Source organism: Oryzias latipes, chromosome 16 (assembly GCF_002234675.1).
Source record: "Oryzias latipes chromosome 16, ASM223467v1".
Lineage (NCBI taxonomy): Eukaryota > Metazoa > Chordata > Actinopteri > Beloniformes > Adrianichthyidae > Oryzias > Oryzias latipes.
The window spans coordinates 23,596,672-23,623,637 of record NC_019874.2 but is presented as its reverse complement, the minus strand read 5'-3'; the positions used below and the strand labels follow the sequence as shown (position 1 = coordinate 23,623,637).

The window sequence follows — 26,966 nt, the reverse complement described above, 5'->3', positions numbered from 1 at the left end:
TTCCAATTTTTTAAAAGATTTACCGACAACTTGTAACACTTTTTATTAAATAATTGTGGCCTCTGTGACTGGCTGTTTTGATCTAATAACTTCTAGGATATTTATTTTATAAATAGAATTTTACTTCTTTTTATGGTGTGGGGGAACATTTTACAGTTTAAACAACAGAAAGGTCATTGTGCAGTAATCGCTTCTATTGTCTTAAAAGTCAAAGTAAAACTTTTGAGAGAAAGGAAGTAAGATTAAAAATTAAAATTGAAATTCCTAAAGACACCATAGGAATTAAGTTAGCATTCTGCTTTTTTGTAAAATTCAGGTGTCACACATTTGTAAACTGCCTTTTATTACAGCTGCAGAAAAAAACTTCTTGAATTTAATACAGTCAAAAAACGGTGGGAGCCTGAACTGAGTAAATTGAGTATGCATAATCATCATAAAAACATAGCTAAAGATAAACTATTTAATCAAATGTGTTTAACTTTATTTTAACTGCGGCATGACCTATTATTATTAATTGACTCATAAAGCACAGAAAAATGTGATTTAAGTGAGTTTCATCTGCAAGATTTCACCTTACTGATGCCCGTTTAAACATTTTCATAATTTAGATGTGACTGTAAAAAATGTTGATGTTTTTTTTTTTGTTTTTTACAATTTATTAGTATTTTTTTTTACACTTTATAGAGCTGCGATCCTAAAAACACAAGAGCATCATTTGCACGATGGAAAATCCCAGGAGCTTTCTGATTGGCTAGATCGTCTGTCGCTCCTTCTATGACGCCACTTCCTTTTTCTTTACTCTAGCACGTGTAAATAGTACGTGTACAGAACATAGTGCCTAAATTTTCTTTTTTGGACATAGTCCTCAGGTTTTCCATTCGGTTTTCTTCTGGTAGGCTTTGCCAGGGAAGTTTTCAACATGGTGAAGCCGAAGTTTAAGGGGAAATGCTCGATTAATCCCTCATCTTCCAGCAGCAACCCCGGTGAGCTAAAGCACAGAGCTAGCACACGTTTGTTTACACTCGATGCTAACTACTATGGCTAACGAGTAAAGAAAACGTTTTGCCGGCTCAATTGCTAAGCTTAAGTGTCAACCAAGCTAAAGCAGACATACGTTTTACTTCTTTAATTTGAGAAAGCGGACTGTTTGTTGCTGCACTTAACCGAATAATTCTGTCAAGTTTTCTGACATTTTGAACTTGAAGTGAACTAACACAAAACAATCTTCTCTAGTAGTAAAATATATGTTGTTGTTAGGACAATAGATTAGACATGTTTGAAAAACCGATACAGGTTTCACTAGTGAAGGAATAACTTGACTACATCTTGTGCGTTTTACAGATCGGGCAAAGGGAGCTGGTGGGAACAACATGAGGGACCGAGCCACAATCAAGCGTCTGAATATGTACAGACAGAAACAAAGATGGTAATTGATTCTCAACAGGGATCTTATTTATCTTGCTTCTCTATAGATATTTATTGTAACTTTAATCATTGGTTTTGTTCACACTGATGCTGAGTTTCTGTTCGCAGTAATAAACATGGAAAAGTGATCAAACCCCTACAGTATCAATCTACAGTCGCTCCAGGAACTGTAGCCAGAGTTGAGCCAAACATCAAGTGGTTTAGTAAGTATCATCTTCATGCTGTATATGTGAATGTTGTGTGTCTTAAATTGTATCATAAAAAAATCATGGAAGCTATAAAAAAAGGCTTGAAATTTAGGCTGTAATGAGCATTTATTATTTAGCTTAAATAGCTGAAAAATAATAATAACCTGGTAGACAGAAGCAACAGTCTGGGCCAGGTGTGGGCAAACTGCAGCCTATTAAACTACTTAATCTGGCCCACCAAGATGGAATAAATTATATTGATAAATCCTTAAAGTTTAATTTTCAATTCTGGAGTGTCCCCATAAACGGTGCACTACAAATAGGTTGAGCTTTGTTTAGGTGTAGACAGTTGTTCTGCATTCATGTGGTGTTGGAAGGCTTGTTGTCTTTCTTACGGTCATGTGCGTTTTCTGTGTGGAGCGGATATTTTTCCGATCATTCCAACACCACATAAATGCAGCATTTCTCTAAGTTTGCTTTTTTTCACCTGAGGAACAGCCACCCATTGGTGTAATTGGCACTACAATAAAAACAAAAGCCACAGTTTCAAAAGAAAACTTCCACAATGTTCTGTCTTAAAACATGTATATTCATTTTCAATCTAAATTAAAACATGTTTTTGTCCAGATACCATGTTATTTCCTTCTTTAATGAGATGGATTACCAAAACACTCCATGCATCAAATTTTAGAACCTTTTGTGGCCCAGGAGTCAAAAGGTTTGCCCATCACTGGTCTCGGCAGAAATGCCCTGAAGGCAGAAACTTTCTCCAGCCCTTCCAGGATGACTCGGATGTGTTGCCAGGCCAGACACGTCCAGATTATTTCCCCAGGAAGGCATCCAGGAGGCAGAGGTTGTCCCAGAGCTGTCCCAGCCTGGCTTCTGTGGCTGTGGAGGAGCAGGGTCTCTACTCCGAGTTCCTTCTGTGTGGCTGAGCCCCTGACTCTTGCTTTAAAGAGGTGCCCAGTCCCCCTGCAGTGGAAGCCCATTCTGGCTGCATGTATCTGGGAATTTATTGTTTCCAAAGTTCATGACTATTGGTGAGGGCAGAAACATGAATTGACCAGTAAAATGAGAGTTTCGCCCATTTTGGCTCAGCGCCCCTCCTTATTCTGCCATTGGATTACTGCACCCGCTGCATCTATGACTCTCTCAATCTCACTCTCCATGCTTCCCTCATATTTAAGTGAGAGACCTCAACAAGAAAGGTACTTAAACTCTTGTAGTTGGAGCATGACCTTTCCATCAATCTGGAGAGGGTAAATGATCGTTTTACTAGTCAAAAACCACAGCGTCAGACTTTGAGGCGTGTGCTCTGCATGTTTCAAATTTAAATGGTAAATGGCGTATACTTATAAAGCGCTTTTCTACCTTCTTTCGAATAAGGCCCAAAGCGCTTTACAGTCACAGACCCGTTCACCCATGAACACACACGTTCACACACTGGTGGCGGCTCCGCTGCCGAACACTGGTGCCAACCTCCCACCAGAGGCAAGGTGGGATTCAGTGTCTTGCCCAAGGACACTTCAGCACATGGGCGTGCTAGTAGGGAATCAAACCTGCAATCTTACAATCATGGGAGCGACCGCCCTAGCACTGCACCATGGCCGCCCGAAATGAGAAATATTCTCCTTTTCCCTTGAAAATTGAGTTGTGTCAAACCAATATGTGCAGATAAATTACTGTTTTTACATTTTATTTTAGTCATTTATCATTAAATTCTGCAGTTCAGGGGTTGACCTGACGTCATTGTTTCACACGGGACATTGTGAGATTTTACCCTCTTTCAACTTGGACCTTCTGTTTGTTCCTCTCATCTTCTTTGGGCAACCAAGAGCCTAACTGATCTCCGTCCATTTATAGACTGTGTGAAGTCTGAGGAGCTGAAAGAAATGGAAGTGATAATAACTGGTTAATTATTGAATAGACTGCCATCAATACAGCCTTAAATTCTCACCTGTACAACACACTGCTTTGTTTCTTCATATTAGCTCAAATTTAAGTAATAGAGATGCTTAATGACAGCTTAAAATCGGGTGTTATGTGACTAAAATACATAGTATGATATAATAGTTCCAAAGTTTTGTGGTGCTGTTTTTATCAGGAAATGCTCTTTGAGGCCGTAGTCCAACTTCAATCTAAAAGACTTTTAATCACAAGAATCGACTGCTGTTCAAACAAGCGTTTTTAAGATTCCTAAAATATGATTTATGATTCAAACATCATGGCTACCAAGTCACAGCTAATTGACCAAACGTGACATACACAATAACACAAAAACATGTCTCTTTATGTCAGACCTCCCTCCACACAAAATGGTGCAAAATAGCTTTGAAGAAAAAAACGCCGCAAGAAAAGTTGGTTACATTTCAGTGTAGCGCTTTCATCGTAAAATAATAAACCGTCTTCTTCCAAACCCACAGAATCCCCTCTAGGATCACCGGGTTGCTGGAGCCTATCCCAGCTACTGTTGGGCAAAGGCAGGGTACACCCTGCCCAGGTTGCCAGTCTGTCGCAGGGCCAACAATAAAAATGAAGTTCAGCTGACTTCTTATTGAGATTTTATCAGTTAAAAGTTGGTTATTATTTCTCTGAGTGAGGGGAAACAGAAGAAACTAATCAGTTATATTGTAATTATGTCTAAAAAGAAATCCAAAGGAGTCTAACTTAAATATTTCTTTGGTGTTGTGTTTCAGCAAATACCCGGGTGATCAAACAGTCGTCTCTTCAAAAGTTCCAGGACGAAATGGGGGCTGTGCAGAAGGACCCGTATCGTGTTGTGATGAAGCAAAGCAAACTGCCTATGTCTCTTTTGCACGACAGAGTCAAAGCCCATGTGAGTCGGAGGCCTTTGAGCCTCTTTTGCCTTTCAATGCCTCTTCCGATTTATGTATTTCTTAATACAATAAATGACTTTTCTCCCCTCCCTTCCTGGGAAAGAAGTCTTATTTTTCCATATTTTGGCACAATGTTCACAAATAAACCCAGAGGACCTTGATGTAGGAACATGGTTTGAATATTTCTGAGGCTGTTGTCGTCTGCTGTTGTGTATGGATTATGGTTGCTTGTCATTTGTTTTCGTCCTTTTGTTCTGCCATGAACAGTTACTGTGACGCATAGTAACAAGGCTGGGGCTGAAGTACGACATCATTTTTTTTCTGTCTGAGCAATTAATACAAAAAAGTCGTGAACAAATCATTTTGTGGCCGGGATAAACAAATGACGTCCTGCTTATTTTGATCTTTTCTTTCTTCTTTGTGTTGATTAATAGAATAGGATATGCTCTAAGAATGGTTTTATCTGTATTCATAGAACTCTAAAGTCCACATTTTAGACACAGAAGGCTTTGAAACCACATTTGGACCCAAGGCTCAGAGGAAGAGACCCAGTCTTATGGTGGATGACGTGAAGGATCTTCTGGAACGAGCAGAGGCATCAGCACTGAGCTACAACTCCGACCAAGACAAAGACTTGGTAACAGAGGACACAGGAGTCCGGTGAGATTTCCACTCACTCTGAATACTTCAAGAAGCTGTCAAAGTGTCTTGTTTGAGGGCAGTTTTATCCTTTGTTTCCCCGTTCCTTTACTGATTTTAGGGAAGAAGCAAGAGAAGAGATTTTCAAAAAGGGTCAGTCGAAGAGGATCTGGGGAGAACTTTATAAGGTTTGTTATAGTTTTAAAGGTTTTTCATTTTGGAAAAAAGTGGTCAATGACAACAAAATGTTGTTGGAATCAATTTAATGCTCAGCAATTAAGTGAAACAGGGTGTTTACACAACAGTTTATTGAAATTGCCTTGATACAAACTATCTAAAAATAAAAGCTGGTTTTTGCTTGTTGGAGACAAACTACGGGAGAAAGTTTGCTCTAAAATGTTAGTACCATCTGGTACAAATGAATAACTATCATCATGGCCAGTACAGCCATAATATTATATTATTCTACACAAAACAAAAGTGTTTCTGGAAACGCAAATCTTTCTTTTCAGTTAAAATAATAGTTTATAATAAATGGGGGCTGCATGCTCTTTTGACTGTGCCTGCTTCTCTGCAACAGGTCATTGATTCCTCTGATGTCATCATCCAAGTCCTGGATGCCCGGGACCCCATGGGAACACGCTCTAAGAGCATAGAGACATATCTAAAGAAGGAAAAACCCTGGAAACATCTGATCTTTGTCTTGAACAAGTGTGATCTCATCCCCACCTGGGTTACGGTGAGGTCTTTTGGTCTTTATTTTATTTTATTGTCTGTGCACAATCTTCAGATATTTTAGTCTATTTTCAACATTGGATACTTAGTAACAGTTTCTCTTATATATTTTCTTGTGAACAGAAACGATGGGTGGCTGTTTTGTCCCAAGAGTATCCCACTCTGGCTTTTCATGCCAGCTTGACCAACTCTTTTGGTAAAGGCTCCCTCATCCAGCTCCTTAGGCAGTTTGGCAAGGTAAGAAAACATCTCAACTCCAGAATCTCCTTGCTTACCCTATATTTTATTATTCTTTTTTAAAGAAAGTTTTAGCTGTATGCAGACCAAACTAACATGGAAAACACAAGTCGACTCTTTTTTTCCATTGCTGTCATGTTAAAGGAGCTCGTTCCCAAAAGCTCTGTGGCCAATTCAGGTCAACTTTTTCTCAGATTCGTAATCTTATCTTTATTAAAAACAAAATATTGAAACCATATCAGATCTTGATCACAAACTACAAGACAAAGTTAAAAAGCTAAGTGTGAGGGAACATATGCTGTTTCTATAGGATTTAGAAGTTGGATAACATCTTAAGCTTGTTTAATAACGCAGATCGAAGTAAAAGTGTTGGCTGTTTGATGGTGTGGAGTGTTCTGGTTTGAGTTCATCTAATAGCAAAGATGATTGACATCCCTAATGACTAAGAGAAGCAACCGTTGCTTTGTAGTCAAGGAAAACTCTTAGTCTGTTTCCAAGTTGGAATTCATTCTGCATGAAAACATTTGCAAATAAAAACCGGTCAAGATGATCTGCAGAAAAGTGTTGTTCACAGCGAGTTTGCCTCCAGGTCAGCTTGTGCTTGAAGGTGCACGCTGTCTGCTGAAGGCTAAGGCCAGGCGTTACTTTGAAGACAAGAAATGAGAACCATATTTTCATTTTTGGCTGTTTGGGCTCATTAAAGGAGGATGACCCCTTATTGGGACAGCACAATTCAAAAAGTGAGATTCTTGCTTTTACTATTATCTGTTGTTTTTGCAAGAGAAAAAATCCTGTATGCTTCATAAAACCACCTGACAGTATTTTTTATTTATTTTACATACTACAAATTTTCACTGCACTGTATTTATAACATAGCTTTTTTTTAATTTCTTTGTTGCATGTTGAGGTTTGCTGATCAATAAAGATAGAATATTCTAACTCTGAAGAAAAATGTGATTGATCAGCATTTCTAAGCCTTTAATGGAATAAAAAACATGCGAAAGACTCTGAATGTTCATCTTTGGGCTCTTTTTTAGGAGGCTACATGTTTAAGTTTATTAAAGTAAAAATGGAAAAAAGAAAATGCTTTATCTGACACCCAGCTTGTCAAATTGCTTTTTATAGAGATAAATTGATCATTGCCATGTCAATGTTCCTGTAACGATGTATATTAAAAGGTGCTCTCTGATCAGTGCATCAGTCTTAAAACAACAAATTTACAGCTAATAAAAATGTGGTAGACTTATCAAAACAAGTGTGGTGGTTAGCGTTCTAACCTCACAGCAAGAGGTCCTCCGGTTCTAGTCCCAGATCTTTCTGCGTGCAGTTTGCATGTTCTCCCTGTGCAGGCGTGGGTTTTCTCCTGGCACTCCGGCTTCCTCCCATCATCCAAAAACATGCTTCATCTGTGAATTGGTTACTCTAAATTGTCCCTAGGTGTGAATGTGAGAGTGCATGGGTGTGTGATTGTGGCCCAGACAGACTGGTGACCTGTCCAGGGTGTCCCCTCCCTTCACCCAACAGTGGCCGGTTAGGCTCTGGCAGCCCCGTGACCCCATAAGGGAGAAAACGAGTGCAGATGGATGGAAGAATTAAAAATCGAACGTATGACCGCACACAATCAATATAGGTAATTAAAACATTCTGTACTATATTAGATAATTCTAGACCTGCAGACTTGAATTGTTTAACATTATGTCTTAGCAATGTACAGATAATTAAATTGCATTTTTGTAAAAACTGAGCTTAAATCTATTTGTCTTTGTTTATTTTAACCTGCTCTGTTTGCCTGAAAGTAGTGTTTTAAATAGGACCTAAACTTAATAATTAGTACCAGATAATCAAGTGTACTTTAGGATGCTAGAGGAAGATCTAAAAAACCTTCAATCTTCAGAAAAACTTCCAAATTTTAGTTGTTTATTTAAAAAAATGTAAATTTGATTTTTTTAATAGTATAGTTTCTCATAAATATTCCTTTATAAATTGATTGTAATTTTGATGATCATGGTTTACAGTCGGGGAAATGAGTGTGTCAGAAAGTTACAGAATTGCATCAGAACAATTAAGGCTTAAAATGTTTTGGTGTAGATGCTTTAACCTCACGCCTATGTTGTCAGGAAAAATTTTCCTTGTATGAAAATACAAGAGGCATAATCAATTTGCTGTGTAACTAAAATGATAATTAAATAAATCATATATATACAACAGATGAATTGGTATTAAGAATACAATGTTTTCTAATAGTAAAGGAATTACGTCATAAAAGTTTTAAAGTTTGTTCTTGTTTGGAGTCGTTTTTGCTGTTGGAGGAAAAACAATTCTTGAAGTGAGCAACTTTTATGCCTTTGGAGCAAATCCTTGTGGTAATTTCCTGCTGAGAGCAGAGAGTACAGCCAGTGATTTTATCAGTTGTGTCATTCACTTTTCGAGCAGCACGTTTATGAGCAGCGCAGCAGCCAGGCTTCTCACTAAGACCGGCTTCTTCAGAAGCCTCAGAAAGAACTACTGTCCTTACTTTTTTTTCTTTTTTGTTTTACAGCAGCTGTTGTGTTTCGTGTTCATGTAAGAAAATCTGTTGTGTCATCCCAGAACAGTGAAGACTACTGCCCATTTTAATCATAAAAACATTTTTTTTTTTAAAGTAGCGGGTTCACAGACTTCTCCTGTTAAGCATGGGAGAGAGTGGATTATGATAGGGGCTGGGAGTAGTAAATCAGCCATAATTTTTTTTTGTTTCCACAGAAAGACTTGAGAATATTCGTCCTCCTTTGGCTGCTTTGGAGAACAATCCCCGACACGTTCATTTGCTCTGTGTTTGCATGTTTTGGGGCCTCTTTGATAAGGGGAAGTTCAGCGAGTTGAGGTCAAGATGCTCGCTCTGCCTTTTCAGAACATTCCATCTCTTTGCAGCAGAAACGTTTTTTTGGGATACTTCCTCTGCATTTTCTTTTTTTTTTTTTCCCCTCTTAAATCCGTCCATCTGTGTTTACTTTTGTTGTGCCATCCCCTCCGTTTCTGAAACATTGGACTAAATTTGTTCAAAATGGCTTCTTTATACATATCATGATTCATTCTGCTGCTTCTGGCAGCAGGCAAATGATCAATAAACACTGGTTCCTTTGGCTCCTTTCACATGCCTCTGCCTTAACTCTGCTTTCTAAACATTTGAAAAATGATGTGAAGTGCTTCAGATAATGAGCCTTCCTTTCCTTCTTTGTACCCTTCTCATCCCTTTATTCTCTTGATTTAAAAAATTACACATTCCAGAATTTAATCTGGCTTTTATAAATGTTCTGTAGGAAAGTGTTTTCCGTCTTTTCTGCTCCTTAGCAGCTCTGTACTCATATTTATATTACCCATTGCATTTGCATCATCATACATGCATAAACACTGTTTTTTCATGATCAGAATAACCACAACAAATACTCACATTATGTTCCAAAACAAAATAAAAATTGCGTAATTTGTGTACAGTCACAATATTGGGGGGGGGGGGTGTAATTAGGAAACTTTCTGGCTATATTCTGATTGTTTGAAAAGATGCACAAAAGTATTTTCTGTTTATAAAGGAAGCACATCTGTGAAAACAAAAGAAAAAGAAACTTCTCCATTTCTTTTCTTTTTTTTTACCTCTCGCAGCTCCACACAGACAAGAAACAGATAAGCGTGGGTTTCATCGGATATCCAAATGTGGGAAAGAGCTCTGTGATCAACACTCTGCGCTCCAAGAAAGTCTGCAACGTGGCGCCGATCGCCGGAGAAACAAAGGTAAAGTCGACGTCATCTTTGATCAGTCAAAAAAGAACATGACAATCTAGTGTTTTTTAACATGAGATGCTGTGTATCTCTGCACATTTACTTTCCTGTTGAGAGAGACATCTTACTAGTACCAAAGGCTAAGGGTAATATTTCAGACATTGTGCTTTCTCTGGTACAAGCACCACATTTGACATGGCCCTCTTTCAGAAGAGCCCATTTGCCATGAGAAAAATTCCAAATTGTTACAAAAATATTCGATTTTTCTTTTTCCCGGTCTCAACAATGTCGGCTGTTGATGCACAAACTGCAGTCTTTAAACTTGAGGGGTACCTAGACCAAAAAGACCATCACTTCAGGTTGCAGTAAAGACTAAGTGGACCTGACGGGTCAGTCTGCAGGTTTTCCACTGATACAGAAAAGCAGCCTTCAGCTATTTCTGCAATGTTGTTGCTTCCCTAAAACAATTTTCACGCTTAGAGTCAACCGAAACATCTTAGATCTCCATTTCAAATTCCATTTATGAAAGAAGTTAAAGCTAATGTGCTTATGTCTATCTATTGTAAAGTCAGTTCTTTCCTGCTTAAAGCCCCACTCTGATGAAAATTGTGTTTTTAAAACATGTTCTTGTGACATTTTTTTAATGATGGAGGACATATATAGAGAAAATTAAGCTTACATTTGTATTTCTTAGTATTTCTTTATCCAAATCATTGTGAATCAGGAACAGAGGAAAAAGGCCATTGGGAAAAAGAGCTAATTTGCTTTGTGGTAAATAAGTTGGGCGGGCCACAAGCTCACTGCTCCAAGCTCGCAGCTAATGGCGAGGGAAGTGGCGGGCTTGCTCCGCCCCAATGGTCCCCCTCACTACTCAAAAGCAAATTTCTAATGAACTACTGCTGCTCTGCAAAGACATGTCCAATAAACAAAAGCACTTTTTTGATTTTGGCACAAATGACAATCGTAATTAGAAGACCACTGGAACGCCTTTGAATAAATAAAAGATGATTGATTTTGTTTTTGATTTTTTTAAACAGCGTTTTTCTAATCTGCTCTTTACTCAAGATTTGAATCAGACATGCTCATCAATGTAACTTTGGGCCTAATTTTCTTTATATATCTCCTCCATCATCCATCAGAAAAATTCCCCAAGAACTCGTTAAAAACCTGAACCTGATTGGTTTATGGAGCATCTTCTCTCTAAATTAAATTTTTGATTTTTGTCTGCGTCCAACATTAGTAAAAAAAAAATTTAGAGCACTACAAAATATTTCTGTATTGCATCGTGTTGTACTCCTTTTTATATAAAAATCCTACTTTTCCAAAATAAAAAAACACATTTCTGCTGAGTTTGCTTCCTATTAGACAACAAGCTTATAAATGCTTTTTGTTTCATTTGTTTTTGCTAATGCAGGTTTAATTAACAGCACTGTTTCTTTGAGTTGTGTAGGTCTGGCAGTACATCACTTTGATGAGACGCATCTTCCTCATCGACTGTCCTGGTGTGGTCTACCCATCAGAGGACAGCGAGTCTGATATTGTCCTCAAGGGAGTGGTGAGTTTGTTTTTTTACTACATACACCAGGATTTGTTCTAAATGGCCAGAGAATAAGAGTTTTAGCAAAAACAGGGCGATAATTATATCTATTATTACCTTAAGTACATCTAATGTATGAATTCCACATCTTCTGGATTAAAAGCTCACACTTGGCTCTGATCCCTGCATCCATTTTTAAGTTTAAAGGCTTCAAATTGACAGATTACAGGTTAACATTATGCTTTTTATGACTCCTCAAAGGTTCAAGTGGAGAAGATCAGGAACCCAGAGGATCATATTGAAGCGGTGCTGGAGCGGGCCAAGCCTGAGTACGTTCAGAAAACATACCGGATCCCTTCCTGGAATTCTACTGAAGACTTTCTAGAAAAGTTGGCGTTTCGTACTGGCAAACTCCTGAAGGTCTGTCTGCTTGAGTTTTCCTCCCTTATTTTGTTTTTGTGCCACTGGAACAGTAAATCTAAAAGGTTTGTCTTTTTAAAACAGTTTGTTACCGCGTCTGGCAGGTTCATAAAAGTATTGAAAAATTGCTTGTGTATTTCTTAAATGTAAATATTTTATAGTGATTTCTAGTTGTTTGTTGACATTGCATTCAAATAACCTCTTCTGATTTATTCATGATTAATCCATTAAATCCAAAGGTTCCATTAATGACTATATTCCTTTGATTTTTTAATCTGTACTGTGAAGGGAGGTGAGCCGGACATTAGCACGGTCTCCAAAATGGTGCTGAACGACTGGCAAAGGGGTCGGATCCCTTTCTTTGTGAAACCACCCGGACCTGAGGGAGATCCCGAGGTTGGAACTTGTTCACTCCTGCTGTCCAGTAATTTTTTAATGCATCTTTTTGTCTGAATCACTCACCTATTCTCTTTAGGCTGATAAACTATTGCCTGTTGAAGCACCACCAGATGCAGAAGAAAGCATGCAGGAGGAACAGACAGACGCTTCCGTTTCAGCGGAACAAGAAGAACAGCAGCAGCAGAGAAAGAAGGAGCAGGTCCAGAAGATCCTCGCTAATGTCCGGCAGAACTTCGGCAAAATAAATGTGGCCCCAGAGTTCAGCGAGGAAGATCTGGTTCCAGTGGAGATGCCTGACTTGGACATGTCTGACTTTTCTGGCTCCGAAGCTGAGGAAGAGGACGCTGAAGATGAGAGATTAGAGGAAGATGACAGCAACGTCGACAACGATGCCGAAAAAAGCACCGGAGACGCTGAGATGTCAGTCCCCACAAATTCTCAGACGGAGACCAACATGGAGAAGGACGCCAAAGGTTCTAAACAAGTCCTTCAAGAGTTGGACGCAAAGATCGCCAAGTACAAGCATTTCTTGGACAGAGCTAAATCGAAGCGCTTCTCTGCAATCCGGTCAGTGCTTTGTTCTAGATCTCACTTTACACATTTCATCTTATCTGCTTTCAGCTTTTGTGTTTTTATCTTAAGGTATTTGAGCCTCAGAGGATGAGCAGTCATCATTTTCACTCCTATTATGCGTATTTTTCCCATCATGCATTTCTTTTTGTTCTTTAATCTGCAATTCTTGTTGAGTTGAAGGCCTCATCTCCGAGAACAAATTCAAATGACAGCCGTAAAGTTACTCCCGGTCCAACTGAATTACTGTTCATTGCAGCAGATCTCAACAGAAGAAAACAATTTTCTTTCCCTGGTTACGGGTTCCCTTTTTTTCTCTCTGGACAGGATACCAAAGGCTCTTTCTGACAAAGTGTTCACAGACGTTAAGACTAAACAAGCAGCAGCCAAACAGGCACAAAAGAAAGCCAGTCAGACAACAGGTATGTCTCCTTGTGGTGTTGCATACGGAATCGGGCTTTAGTTTATATTTTAAAAAATACTGATTTGTGTTTTATTCAGCTGTAAACATGAAAAACAAGAAGAGGAAAGTTGAGGAAGATGATGAGTCCACGCAGTCCAGACTGACGTCTAAACAGGTTTGCAGCCTTTGATCGTGATTCTGAAAGTGAAGCAGCAAGGAAGAAACATGTATTTGTTTTGAGTCTTTCATATGGATTTCTGATTCTTTATCATTTTTTAGAGACGAGCAATGGAACGAGCCCAGAAGGTGAAGAAAGTGGGTGTGCGCTACTATGAAAGCCACAACGTCAAGAACAAGAACAGAAAAGTTCCAGTTTCAGCCGCCAAGGGTCAGAGGACAAAAAGATCCAAGCAGTAAAATTAAGAAAGTAATTGACCAAAAAATATGCAACAAATCTTTATTTAAATTGGCATTTTATCAAAATAAAACAATTGAACAAAAACTCTGATTCATCTGTTTTCATCCACATGAAAATAATAGCATAATATGTGAGGTTAAATTCATCATTCCTAGGTTTATCTCTTAACCTTAAAAAGATGTGGATTTTGTATGTTTAACTGGTAAATTCAGTCAGTTTAACCAAATCTAACAAGGAGTAATCGGTTTTAAAAATTCTAACGTTTTTAAGACGTAGCTGGGATCTTGGTTTGTAAGTTTATTGCTGAATGTACATCTTCCAGCTGATTCTGAAAAGAGAAGAATGATAGTTATACTTTTTACACAATCAAGTCTGTTTCTAAGATGAAAAGTCCAAAATTAAATACTTCTTTCTGAGAAATGTTACAAGATCACCTTGAGTTGTTGAATGACTCTCTCTTTGCGCTGAATCTCCTCATCGTGCTGTTTATCTTTAAGCTGTTTCTCTTCAGCCTCTCTGTTTTCAATCATATCACATTTGTCTTTTAACTCATTTAGTTGCTTCATCAGATCTTTGTTTTCAGCCTCCAGGTCTAAGATCTAAGAGAGTGATAAAAGCAGATGGGTGAGGTAAATGTGCAATGTTCTTTTGGATCTGTAAAGTGAAGAAATGGTGCTCCCTGCAGGGCTTATGACCAAGGTACAAAACACATGGAATGAGACATTTGTTTCTTATAGAACAAAATGCAGCGACAGCTGCAAAGTACAACTTTACAGTTGAAAAAAATACACTTTTTTGTGACCATAAAACCATTCATTTATAGGATGTACCTTTTAAAAATTTTTAGTTATTGACTTCAAACGATGTATATATTTTCTATATATAACAAATTTTACTTATTTTCCTTTTGATAGTTTCCTTTCAAAATCAAATAGATCCTGTGCCAAATAAAATCCTCCTCCTGCTGCTGTAAATCTGCTTGATTTTACAATGTAAGAAAGTCATACTTGACATTTTATATCTTTTTGGATTTGGTGCCTCGTCATCCTTTTTCTCCTTTCACCCTCAAATATAAAAATGACAACATTGGCGTTCAGTAAATTCCAACAATATATTTAAACATGTAGATTCAAATTTAGGAGATTTGCCTCTGCACATCAACTTGAGAAGATGCGCTTTAAGCTTATTCTAATAATAAACAACTCTGAAAGTTGATTGTTTACCATCATGATGCTCAGTAATTTGGCATGTTAAAAATAAAAAAAAAGAAATGTCAAAACCTAATCAACTAAAACAAATGAACCAAAAATAATAACCTATTTGTTTAAATTGATGGAATATCAATTCAAATAAAGGATCCACAGTGGGGGGATAAAATAGGCGTTTGTACAGCATCTCGAGAGCCTCAGGTTCCAGGGGGGTATTCCAGAAAGCAGGTTATGCTAGCTCCCACGATAAGTTTGAGGCTAAGAAAGTTGATAACCTCAGCTTTCGGTTCCAGAAATGGAGGTATGTTTCAGGGTAGGTCAAGTTACCATGGCAACTCATGCTCTGAACATAACCTGGTCCGGAGCAGGTTTAGTTGAAGCTTAGTTTGTTTACAGAGAGGTGAAGCAGCATGGCGTGTCCATTTGAAGATGATTTAGTGGATGAAAAAGCTCAGATAATACTTTTTCCACCATGAGAGGGTGATAAGACCACATATGGATGTTGGAAAGATAAACTTTTTTACTTTGATCTAACGTAATTATTTGCTTCAGTTAAGATAAATCATTTTTTTCATAAACTTAATGGGAGTTTTTCAGGTTTTTTTTATGACTAACACGGGAAAAAAACTTACTTTTTTCTGTGTTTCTTCCTTGCCCTGCTCACCGTGCAGTGATTTCCTCATCCCAAAAGCAATGCTGCTCTCAGACAAGTTTTGGTAGGCTCTTATCATCATCTGCATCTCATTTCTGACCCGGCACAACAGCAGACCTCTCTCCGCACATTCAATGGTTACCTGTCTGATGAGTTCATCTCAAAAAGGAAATAAGATGCATAATACATTTATATTTCATAACTATCCACATTTTTACTCGGAGATGAGCTTTGTCCCGACCCTCCGCTGTCTTACCGAAACACTGGGAAAACAGAACCCAGCGGATGGGGCAGATGCCAGTTGGTTTGGCCTTTTTCTGCTTTAGCTTTATGTTCAGCTGCTCCTGCAGATGAATGACATCTTTCCTCGTGGTAATGGCTGTAGATACTTTCTGCACCCACTGTTGGTCCCCCTCTGTCCATTCTCTGTAATGGTAAGAAATCAGAATTTACTTGGAAAATCATTTGACAGTAACTTTTGGATGCTTTCGGGATCTTAGATTGTGTGTCAGCTTTTTATTTTTGAATTAAGTAAAAAGCAGACGTATGTGTGATAATGCACCTGTGGGCAATATTTGCTGTCAAGACTTGATCTTTTTAAGTTGATGAAAGTTGGACATTCACTGAGCTACAGGACCTTTCCTCTTTTCCTTGTTAGACATTAGGATTTGTTGGTGATCTTTGGATCACATAAAAACTACATTTGTTCCAACTGTAGCTGTTCCACTGTGTTGTTTAAAGTTTTTTGAGTTACATGGCATGAAAAGCATCTGTTTTACAAAAAAAAAGCCTGATTTTATTTGATTTCCCAGATTTGACTTTTGAGAAATAAAAGTTGAGGATGGTCATTGTGCTCTGGTGCATGCCACAGTCTATGTTTGTCTGCATAACTTAGGAAGAAGAATAAATAATAATGAATCTAGAATAAATAAATCTGAATCGTTGTGCTTAGGTGAGCTTTTGAGGTTTTCTTTTACCTAGGTGGTAAGATGGCATGCAAAATGTTTTCATCCAAATTCTGTGTAGGGGGAGATGGAACACCTGCTGCAAAGCTGGGAGCTGGAAGGTTGCTCAACGTTAGAGTACGTCCCTATTAACGAAAAAAAAGGGGGGAAAATTGTACATTTATTTGTATTATTATTTTTTTGTAATTTCTTTTATTATTTTTGAAGATTTTATTTGGTAGCCTTTCATTGTCCACAATAAAGAAATTATGGAAGTACAATGAGATTTCTAGCCTTAATTGATATAGTTTCTGGGCGCCAGTTAAATAGATCATTAACCATCAAGACTTACCTTTTGAGATTTTTTATCTCCTTTTGTTTTTACCAATATCGGATTATCGTATTTCAAGAGGGACTCGCCAAAAGAAGTCATCGTTTTGAGGTGAGAGAGCAAGTTACACGTTTTGTTAGAAATACCGTTTCACTGTTTGTGTTGTCATGGCGACACTTTTTCAAAATAAAATAATATTGATTTGAACAAAGTTTCATTTAAGAATACTTTTTATGTAATACGACACGTATATGTGTCATCAATGCTTCAGTCTATGACAAAAAAAACTTGAACATCACGTTTTCCCCATTTAAAACGAATTAGGCCATGGCGGAACCAACAATAGGGAGCACATGGAGCACGTCGAGGGGATTAATTTGAGTCACCGGAAACGGAAGTTTGTTTTCACAACGCCAGAAGTTTGGTAACGCATCAAAGGTTTTATTTTTTATCTTGGCTTGTCTTTGTCTAGCTACTGTGTCGTGTTTTGGTTGAATTGAGCTCAAATTTATTGGAAAAATAAACTAAAATGACTAAAGAAAAGCGAGACAGAAGAAGGGAGTCTCCAGAACGGCAGCCCGAAGTGAAGATAAAGCAGGAGAAACTGAGCCCGAGTAGCACTAGCAGGCCACACAGATCACGCAGTCCACAGGGGAGACGAGCTAGCAGGTAAATGTCTGAAGGTTTTACTACGATTCATGACGTAAAACTGTCTAAATATAAAACAATTCACAACATTATTTTTTTGTTGTACTTTCGCTGATGAAAATCTAGCTTCCGGTTTTCATTTTTGACGGTTACGGAATAAACACTTAACGTAAGGGATACCCGGTTGCTCCAAAAGAGTTTTGATCTGAGGTTTCTGTAAATCAAATAATCCTTAACACGTTTGTGTCAAAAGTAGTATAAGTATCTGACTCGTATCAAGTAAATCTTGTTTATTGTTCTAAGATATTTTATTACCGTCTTGCTGATAAATCAAGGTTAGACTAGAGACATAAAATTTGCTTTAATTTTTTTTTTTATTGAAATATACTCATTACAAAACTCTGGCAGACACAACAACACAATGATGCAAGGCACAGCTCTTCACGAAAAACAAAGATAAAAAAAAAACAAGAATGTATACATATATAAAAAAAACTATCAGCATAAATTAAAATACAAGGCAATCAACAATCTGGACCCTAGATTTGTAACCATTCTGTAGCAGATTTACAAATGTCATCAATGAAAGAATTTGAGTTGTGAATACATTTCAATGAGGATAAATACAATCTGACTTCATTTTTAAAACACAGGAAATTCGGCCGATCTTTTTTCCACTTTTGCTTATGAATATATTTTCCCAAAATCAGGAGGATGTTCACTATTTGTTGGCTCTTTTGGCAACTTACTGTTTTAAAACAAAATATGTTTTTCTGTGAATTGTATGTTGTTAATTTTTTGACTAAGCCAATTATGAAAATCTTGCCAGAATCTTTCACTGGTCTGGACATGAAAAAAACAGGTGTTGGGTTGTTTCTGGGGTTACCTGACAGAAATCACACGGATCAACCTCAAAGCCAAATCTACTTCTCAATGTCTCTGCCGATGGGTAATAATTGTTTATAATTTTGAACTGCATTTCTTTAATTTTGGGAACCACTGGCCATTTTATGAATTTCCATAGTTGAGCATCTGATGTGACAGGTGTCTCAGTTATTTTATATTTCACTTTTCTGTTAAAGTCATGGTATAATTTACCTCTAAAGGATTTGTTTAGCAATTTATTATCACGTTTTTTTTCACTAAATTTTATTTCTCCTATTACTAAATTTGGTAGTTTAATTTGAACATAGGAAGACAATATTGTATTTTTTATTAAATGTATTGAAGCAATTGGAATTGCTCAGCAGGTTTTCTGAAATTCCTCGGTTGAGCATTCAATATCATATTTACCTTTGAAGTCTCTTAACTGAAGAATTTCTCCATTTGAATCAAGAATATCACTTACAAAATGATCTTAAGATAAATATACTTTATTGATCCCAGCTTGGGAAATTGGGTTGATGCAGCGTCGGCGTTAGGCTCAAGGTACAAACATACAAACAATAGATGACAACAGAGAACCAGAACAATTTTATTTATTTTTTTATTTGAAATGGTTTATTTCAAGCAATTAAGTAGAAATAATACACAACAGCAATATAATCATCAGTTATACATTCATACAGTAACTAATCAAACTTAGGATAATTATACATATTAATAAATATTGCTTGAAAGGGAGTGGAAGGAAGCGAATTTATATAATCCCACCCCGTTATACTGTAACCATTTTATTACATGATTTATCAATATCCGGTTCCCAGTTTATATCATACAGAATTAAAAATCATAAGATATCGATAAAGCACATGACAAAGATGAATTACTTAAGTATTACGTCAAAAATAACTATTTTAGAAATCAACATGGCAAATGCAGATCAGTCATCTGAAATATATGCAGATTATGTTACTTATAAAAGCCATTCATATGAATAAAACATAATACTATATCAGTAAAGTAGACACAACACTGTTTCAGGAATTTTCATAGCAAAATTTCATCAAGTATCAAAAGTTAAAAACATGTGCAAAATTATGCTACATTAGGAAAGATTTTTGAATCAATTTATCAATTTTTGGAGAAAGTGAAATAAAATCATTAAAAGGCAATCAATTTAACAATTTTCAATAAGTCATTAATCATTTGTTTTACTTTTTTAAATATTTTTTTTGTATTTTTATTATTATTTTTTTTATAATAAAGTAATGCTGTAGGGGGAAAGTAAAAAGGGTCCATAACTGTCGATTGTCCAAGGTTGGTCTTTCTTCTTTAACTGATAACAGCCGTACTTCTGGGTTCAAAACAGAGTTTATAGTTCTCTTCGATGTTATGACTGCAGACATTAGATTCAGGTCCATATCCTTCTTCAGCTGATATCAGCGACGGTGAAAGTTGAGGTCAAGTTGTCTGCAGGTCAGAACTCTCTGCTGTTATTCAGGTGACGTCAGACATACAGAGAAAGTGGGGAATCCACGTGTCATATTTCTTGAAATTATTTGGCTCTTTGGTTTATTACTCCATGTTGTTTCAGACGACCGTGATCAAACACTTCTCAAAGTCCTTCATGGTGTTCACAACCAGAACCTTGGATCGGTCCTCTGGACCGAGCGGTTTGACGTAAATCCTGCAGCCTTTAATCAGAAAGAAACATCAGTGAAAAAGAACAGTTGTATTGTGTGACCCATCAGGAGAGAAAAACAGACAGACCTTAAATGAGTTTATCTATTGCACATGGATGACAAGTTATAGAGTCCAATGGAGTGAGGTATGAAAGATCTCCTGAAGCGGTTGGTGTGACAGCGAAGCTGCCTTGGCCTATTGGAGAAGGAGCTCCGCTGACGGTCAAGTACAGGATGGAGAGGATGCTCAGGATTATCCATGATGGATACCAGCTTATTTAAAGTCCTCCTCTCCATCACAGATTCAAACGTGTCCATTTTACAACCGATTACGGTGCCAGCTCTTCGGATCAGTTGGTTCAGTCTATTACTGTCCCTAGCAGATATGCTGCCCCCCCCCGGCAGACCACCGAGAAGAACAGAGTGCTGGCCACAATAGACTTGTGGTCGAAAACCAATTCTGATGAAACATTGTCTTCCTGTTTGTGGTAATTACTCTGTTGTTCCACAGGGTGGCGCAGTTAGGGGTGAAATTGCAACTAATCTACCTACTTTTTTGAACATGTTTTTGTGAATATGAAACTATATTGAGTCAGGATTAGCCATAAAGTCTTTTAACCATTTTATTCTAAAGGTTCTAACCGTTGATTCAAAATCAAAAAATTTGCTTCAAATTGTCCTGCATTAGTGGTTTTTATTTATTTTTGATTTATGCTATAACGCTAACAATATCTAATAATAACAATTCTTTACTGTATATAAAAATAGATGGAAAAAGATTCATTTTAAATAGACGAAATCCAAAGTTTCACATTTCACTTTGATTTTTCCTCAATAAGTTTCCTTTGTTCTTTGTAAAGGTCACCTGCCAGGACAAGGGACAACTCACCTGGTCGAAGGGAGACTTCTCCAGCGAGAAGAAGCAGCAGATCTCCCAGAAACAGAAGAAGCCGCAGCCCAAATCGTGGCAGTGATGTCAGAATAAAGCGGGTGATTAGGTTTCTAAATATCAGTTATGCAAGACAAAGCTTTAATTCCTTTTAGAAGCTCCAACAATATTAAACTATTAAACTTTATATGTTTACTTTAAAGATAACTCAGAAGGCCTTTTTACACAGCCACTCCTTGGTTGTCAGGGTGATGTGTTTGGCAACATTGTCATGTTGGAAGATCCAGACATGTTTCATCCTTAATGATGTCACTGATGGAAAGAGGTTTTTGCCAAAATCTCATCTTACCATCTCCAGTTCATCCTTTCCTTCCCCATAGCATGATGTTTTCACCCCCATGCTTCACAGTTTGGGTTTGGTGTTCTTGGGATGCAACTCAGCATTTTTCACCCTCCAAACATGGTATTTATATCACAAGTCTATTTTAGTCTCATCTGACCTCATCTCTGTTTTTTTTTCTTAAATTGAAGTATTAGTCTAAAAAAATGAACCTTCAAAATTGGAGACTGCAAATCTGTTTTGCCCCAACTTTTGAGTCAACATTCCATCATCTTTAGCAAAAAAAGAACAGGAAGGAGATGGGACTAGACGTCTAACAGTAAAACAAAAATGTTAATATAAAAAGGAAATATGGATACTAAATATTCCAAAGCAAGATTTTGTTGCTATTAGAATTCAAAAAGGCTGCATTTAGAAGTTAAAAACAATAACATTAAAAGTCACTGCTTTATTTTGCTTTGTGGTATGCAAGAAGTAGGTCAGACCCACTCTGGTAAGTGACATGCCATGCATGCCCTCCTATGGAAATGGAAAGCTCAGATAGACATGTTTTTCGTTTTTGCTTTATTTCTAAGTATTGCTGTATATGTGGGTTCTACTGTATTCATTTTGTGATACTAAACTTTAAAGTGTTTTTTTTTTTCTCTTCTTTTTCTCAAACTTGCGGTAAAAATATGAAATCATTAGTTTTTTTTTTAAATGTTTTCTTTCCAAATGTGACAGGAGCGGGACGAGCGTTCAGCAAGCAGTGATGAGCGAAGGCGGAGGAACGAGCAGCCAGAAGACAGGCGGAGCAGATGGGAGACAGACCGGCCGAGGGACAGAGACCGCGGAGGAGAAAGACGCCACGAGAGAAACGCACTCGAGTCTCAGCAAGCTGAACGACGGCAACACAACGCAAGACGCAGGGAGAACCGCCAGAGGCGCGAAGAAAACCAAGAACACGATTTCAGCCAATCTGAAGAAGGGGACAACAGCTCGAGTGCTCCTCCTGCCGAGAAGGAAAAGCCCAATTTTGAACTGTCTGGAGCGCTAACGGAGGACACCAACACGTTCCGCGGCGTGGTGATCAAGTATAACGAACCACCTGAGGCTCGCATCCCGAAGCGCAGGTGGAGATTGTATCCCTTTAAGAACGATGAGCCCCTCCCCGTCATGTACGTCCACAGACAGAGTGCCTATTTGTTGGGACGTCAAAGAAAAATAGCTGATATTCCCATTGACCACCCATCATGCTCCAAGCAGCATGCAGTGTTCCAGTACAGGTAGGAAGCATGCTCAGTGCAGTCTGGTTAAAGGTTGTTTTAGGAATATTCACATGGAAATCAGTCCAAATATGTGTCAGAATGTTGACACCACCTCACTTTACACCGGATTAGACATTTTCTCGTTAATACATCTGTTGGATTCTACAAATCTCGTTATCCCAGCACACTTTGATTTCTGTTAGATGTCAGAATATTATTAATAAGTTTTGCCGAACAATAATAATCAATAACCACCTAATTCCTGATTTCCTTTTTGAGTTGGTTCTAAAGCGCGTTTGGTTTTGCTCCCACAGACTGGTGCAGTACACGCGAGCGGACGGCACCACCGGCCGCAGAGTACGGCCTTACATTATTGACCTGGCTTCTGGGAACGGCACGTACCTGAACAACCAACGGATTGAGCCCCAGCGGTACTACGAGCTCAAGGAGAAGGATGTTCTCAAGTTTGGGTTCAGTAGCCGTGAATACGTACTGCTGCACGAGTTCTCCGACACAAGCGAAGTCGAGGCCAAGCAGGAGGAGGAGGAGGAGGACGAAGATGAAGGTGTTGATGCTGATGCGTGATTCACAAACACTCATTTAGTTTGAAGAAGATCAAGAATGTTAAGACTTTTTTCAGCAGGGAAAATGATAATGATAATAAAAAGAATATGATTGGCTAATTTTGTAAATGCCGTTGTGAAAGAATTCTTGCTCAAACCTGCCAAAACTCTCAAAGTTGACCCTTATTCTCAGGTTTGTGAGATGCATGACGCAGCTTCTCACCGTCAGATGGACACATCCAAAGTTACAAATATATTTTTGGATCAAACCACAAAGTACAACATTGTTTCTTGTCTACAGCCCCTCATAACTTTATGATAGAGGAATTTTAATTCTTTTATTTTTAGTCAACATTAAAAATTTTGCTTTTGTGATGTAGTTCAGGGAAAATGATTGTGCTTTTTTTTTTTTATTATTTTAAGCGACAGTTAAGTGTATCTTTTAAAAGTCACTCAGTTTCTGTCAGTTCAGAATTTATTTTTTATTGTAAATATTAAAATCAAGATTATTTGAACAGTTTGACTGTTTGTGTACGTATTTGTTTATGAACACATTTCTGCCTCAAATGAAAATTCTAGATGAGCTTTAGTTGTTTTACAAATTTTAAGAGCTGCTTTAAAACAGGACAATTTTATATATTTAATAACTATAATAACATTAATTGAGTTTTTAATAACCTTTTAAGAGACATGATTCTGAGTTTAAGTACAAAGTTCCTCAAATGATTGAATATAATGGCAGGAAAAAATATAGTTTACCACAAATGGTCACCTGGACAATACATTTTTAAAGTATCACGATGTTGCTCAGCATTTTAAACCATATTTTATTAACCAGTAACCAATAGTTATTAAAAGTGTTCAATGACTTAAAATTCTGCTACAAATCTTGTTCTCGTGGGTTTTTTTAAATTATAGCACATTTTCAATGTAGAATTTTTGTTTGTCTGTGAAGACTACAAGTCTGGCAAGCAGAAGAGTTTCCATATGGAAACAAACGATCCAGAATAAACTGGCAAGGATGGAGCTCGTGTTCAAAGTCTGGGACCAAGAACTGGACCATGGGAGCGTAGCTGAGCCTCTGGGAGTAACGTTATTTTTAGTTATGGAAAATCTGTTGAAGAGGGTAGGAATGTAATAAAAAAAAAAACTCAAAATCTGGCTCTCCAGCTTGATTTGTCTGTAGCTGATGAAGATTGGATTGATTTATCAACCTGTCTCTTGTGCAGAATTGCTAAAAGTTGAACTAAACTGATACATAAAAGTATGTGAGCCCTGAATTTCTGCAAAAAATAGGAAAAATATTTTTGGATCTCCATCTCCAATTAACCAATCTCTAAACTAATACATATACAGTCAGGACCAAACATATTTGGACAGAGACACACTCTTTCTAGTTTAGTTTCTGTTCATTATCACAGTGAATTTTAAACAAAACAACTCAGATGCCATTGAAGTGCAGACTTTCAGCTTTTATTCCATGGGTTGAACAAAAAGATCACATAAAAATGTAAAAAACTAAAGCATTTTTTAAACACAATCCCTTCATTTCATGGGCTTGATTGCAGATCCTCCAAGAGTTCTGCTGAGGTGTGGTTCACATCAGACAATCAAGTTTAGGGGTCTGGACAGCAAGCATCACATTGACTGGACTCCTGGCTCCAGTTAATTCTTTGAGCAGTCATTATCCAATAGGATCATTTTGATGAAAGTATTAGAGCCATGCTTTGACATTCCCTCTCGGAAATACAGTCCTGAAAAAATTATTCCTGCACCAAACGCCAGGGCCAAAGCGAAGGTTGAGATGGCGCTGGAGTGGGGGTCACGTGTGACACCTGGGCCTCCAGGGCCACAGAGTCCTACATGGCGGTCACGGCACATTTTATTAACGAGGACTGGGAAATGGAGCCGTATGTCCTGCAAACGCGAGCAACACACGAATCCCACACCGGTGCACACATTTCAGACGTCCTGAAAGCAGCGGTAGATGAGTGGCGTCTTGATTGTAAAAAGCCAGTGGATGTCACTGACAATACATCTAACGTGTGCTGCAACAGAGCTAACAGGCTGCCAACATGTTAGATGTTTTGCTCATGTCTTAAATCTTGCATCCCAATGTGCTATGAAAGTAACTTCTGTTGCCAAGGTTCTTGCAAAAGTGAGGCGGGTCTCAACATTTTCCCACCGAAGCACAAGTGGAGCAGAAGCCCTGAAAAGAAATCAGAAACTCCTTGGCCTAATCACGAGCTGACATGCCTGATTGTTGGAATAATAGTGCCTATGAGATGGTGTCCAGGTTTCTCGAACAACAGCCAGCTGTCTGCCCTGCCCTCTTATCACCTGAGGTAAGAAATGTGAAATGTAGTAGTTTAAATTTGTGTCATTATTGTGGATAAAAGAAATAAATACCAATGCACACATATATATATAGTACAGACCAAAAGTTTGGTCTCTATAAGTTTGGTATATATCCAAACTTTTTATATATATATATATATATATATATATATATATATATATATATATATATATATATATAAAAAAACGCCCCTCTCACCCAACACGGGTGGTTTCTCCTCCAAGCTCGGGTCCTCTACCAGAGGCCTGGGAGCTTGAGGGTCCTGCGCAGTATCTTAGCTGTTCCTAGCACTGCGCTTTTCTGGACTGAGAGGTCTGAGGTCTTTCCAGGTATCTGTTGTAGCCACTCCTCCAGCTTGGGGGTTACTGCCCCAAGTGCTCCAATTACCACAGGCACCACTGTCACCTTCACTTTCCAGGCTTTCTCCAGTTCTTCTCTGAGTCCCTGGTATTTCTCCAGTTTCTCATGTTCCTTCTTCCTGATGTTCCCATCGTTTGGCACTGCCACATCCACCACAACGGCTTTCCTCTGTTCTTTATCCACCACTACAATGTCTGGTTGGTTCGCCATTACCATCCTATCAGTCTGGATCTGGAAGTCCCACAGGATCTTTGCCCTCTCATTCTCTATCACCTTCGGAGGTGTTTCCTATTTTGACCTTGGGGTTTCCAGTCCATATTCTGCACACATGTTCCTGTATATTATTCCAGCCACTTGATTGGGGCGCTCCATGTATGCTTTCCCTGCCAGCATCTTACACCCTGCAGTTATGTGCCTCTTTGCACAGCCTACACCTTGGGTCTTGTCTGGTGTGGTAGATCTGAGCCTCTATCGCTCTGGTGCTCAGGGCTTGTTCCTGGGCTGCCAGGATGAGTGCTTCAGTGCTGTCCTGTAGGCCAGCCCTTTCTAGCCATTGGTAGGACTTCTTGATATCAGCCACTTCAGTTATGGTCCGGTGGTACATCCCATGCGGGGGTTTGTCCTCCCATGAGGATCTGTCCTCCAGCACTGTATCCTCTGTTCTCCATTGCCTGAGACATTCACTGATCATACTGTCAGTTGGGGGCTTGAGCTTGATGTACTCATGCATCTTGGATGTTTCATCCTGGATAGTGGCTTCTACGCTCACTAGTCCTCGGCCTCCTTCCTTGCGGCTAGCATACAGTCTCAGGGTGCTGGATTTGGGATGGAACCCTCTATGCATGGTGAGGAGCTTTCGTGTTTTAACATCCGTGGTCTGTATCTCTTCCTTTGGCCATCTTATTATTCCTGCAGGGTATCTGATAACTGGCAGTGCGTAGCTGTTTATTGCCCGGGTCTTATTTGTGCCATTGAGCTGGCTTCTCAGGACTTGCCTTACTCGTTGAAGGTATTTAGCTGTTGCAGTTTTCCTTGTTGCCTGCTCCAGGTTGCCATTTGCCTGCGGAATTCCAAGGTACTTGTAACTGTCCTCAATGTCTGCTATTGTTCCTTCTGGGAGTGAGACCCCTCCTGTGTGGACTACCTTGCCTCTCTTTGTCACCATCCGGCTGCATTTCTCGAGCCCGAATGACATCCCAATGTCAGTACTGTAGATCCTGGTGGTGTGGATCAGGGAGTCAATGTCACGCTCGCTCTTAGCATATAGCTTGATGTCATCCATGTAGAGGAGGTGACT

At 38.4% G+C, this 26,966-nt stretch overlaps 3 protein-coding genes across 4 annotated transcripts; 2 read left to right on the top strand and 1 right to left on the bottom strand.

Annotated features, from left to right (window-relative positions):
• The first annotated feature begins 779 nt into the window (after positions 1 to 779).
• Positions 780 to 13,995, top strand: gnl2 (G protein nucleolar 2). The gene is made up of 16 exons (XM_011485655.3): positions 780 to 983; positions 1,342 to 1,426; positions 1,534 to 1,628; positions 4,310 to 4,449; positions 4,926 to 5,110; positions 5,211 to 5,277; positions 5,670 to 5,828; positions 5,948 to 6,061; positions 9,701 to 9,829; positions 11,268 to 11,372; positions 11,616 to 11,774; positions 12,063 to 12,170; positions 12,250 to 12,740; positions 13,071 to 13,165; positions 13,245 to 13,321; positions 13,426 to 13,995. Exons 1-16 carry the CDS (start codon positions 920 to 922, stop codon positions 13,561 to 13,563), a joined length of 2,211 nt encoding a protein of 736 aa, XP_011483957.1. The 5' UTR covers positions 780 to 919; the 3' UTR covers positions 13,564 to 13,995.
• Positions 13,590 to 16,876, bottom strand: dnali1 (dynein axonemal light intermediate chain 1). Its single transcript, XM_004078299.4, has 6 exons — positions 16,721 to 16,876; positions 16,402 to 16,514; positions 15,681 to 15,850; positions 15,405 to 15,583; positions 13,999 to 14,163; positions 13,590 to 13,892 (listed from the first exon to the last, which is right to left on the bottom strand). Exons 1-6 carry the CDS (start codon positions 16,799 to 16,801, stop codon positions 13,830 to 13,832), a joined length of 771 nt encoding a protein of 256 aa, XP_004078347.1. The 5' UTR covers positions 16,802 to 16,876; the 3' UTR covers positions 13,590 to 13,829.
• A 48-nt stretch (positions 16,877 to 16,924) lies between these two features.
• snip1 (Smad nuclear interacting protein 1) lies at positions 16,925 to 23,470 on the top strand. Of its 2 annotated transcripts, none has more exons than XM_004078297.3 (4): positions 16,925 to 17,368; positions 20,772 to 20,901; positions 21,864 to 22,405; positions 22,702 to 23,470. In XM_004078297.3, the coding sequence occupies exons 1-4, from the start codon at positions 17,229 to 17,231 to the stop codon at positions 22,970 to 22,972; spliced, it is 1,083 nt and encodes a 360-aa protein (XP_004078345.1). In that variant the 5' UTR covers positions 16,925 to 17,228; the 3' UTR covers positions 22,973 to 23,470. The 2 variants fall into 2 exon arrangements, with proteins under 2 accessions (XP_004078345.1, XP_020565971.1); XM_020710312.2 differs by having other exon boundaries at positions 16,952 to 17,123.
• The last annotated feature ends 3,496 nt before the right edge of the window (positions 23,471 to 26,966 follow it).

Excerpts from the sequence above, each read along its gene's own strand:
- gnl2 (XM_011485655.3), top strand. The coding sequence starts at position 920 with ATGGTGAAGCCGAAGTTTAAGGGGAAATGCTCGATTAATCCCTCATCT. Across the intron at positions 5,111-5,210 it reads ACAGAGGACACAGGAGTCCG|GGAAGAAGCAAGAGAAGAGA; the intron begins GTGAGATTTCCA and ends TACTGATTTTAG. Across the intron at positions 12,171-12,249 it reads GACCTGAGGGAGATCCCGAG|GCTGATAAACTATTGCCTGT; the intron begins GTTGGAACTTGT and ends TATTCTCTTTAG.
- snip1 (XM_004078297.3), top strand. The coding sequence starts at position 17,229 with ATGACTAAAGAAAAGCGAGACAGAAGAAGGGAGTCTCCAGAACGGCAG. Across the intron at positions 20,902-21,863 it reads GTGATGTCAGAATAAAGCGG|GAGCGGGACGAGCGTTCAGC; the intron begins GTGATTAGGTTT and ends CAAATGTGACAG. Across the intron at positions 22,406-22,701 it reads CATGCAGTGTTCCAGTACAG|ACTGGTGCAGTACACGCGAG; the intron begins GTAGGAAGCATG and ends TTGCTCCCACAG.
- dnali1 (XM_004078299.4), bottom strand. The coding sequence starts at position 16,801 with ATGACTTCTTTTGGCGAGTCCCTCTTGAAATACGATAATCCGATATTG. Across the intron at positions 16,515-16,720 it reads GAGATAAAAAATCTCAAAAG|GGACGTACTCTAACGTTGAG; the intron begins GTAAGTCTTGAT and ends TTTCGTTAATAG. Across the intron at positions 13,893-13,998 it reads GAGTCATTCAACAACTCAAG|AATCAGCTGGAAGATGTACA; the intron begins GTGATCTTGTAA and ends TTCTCTTTTCAG.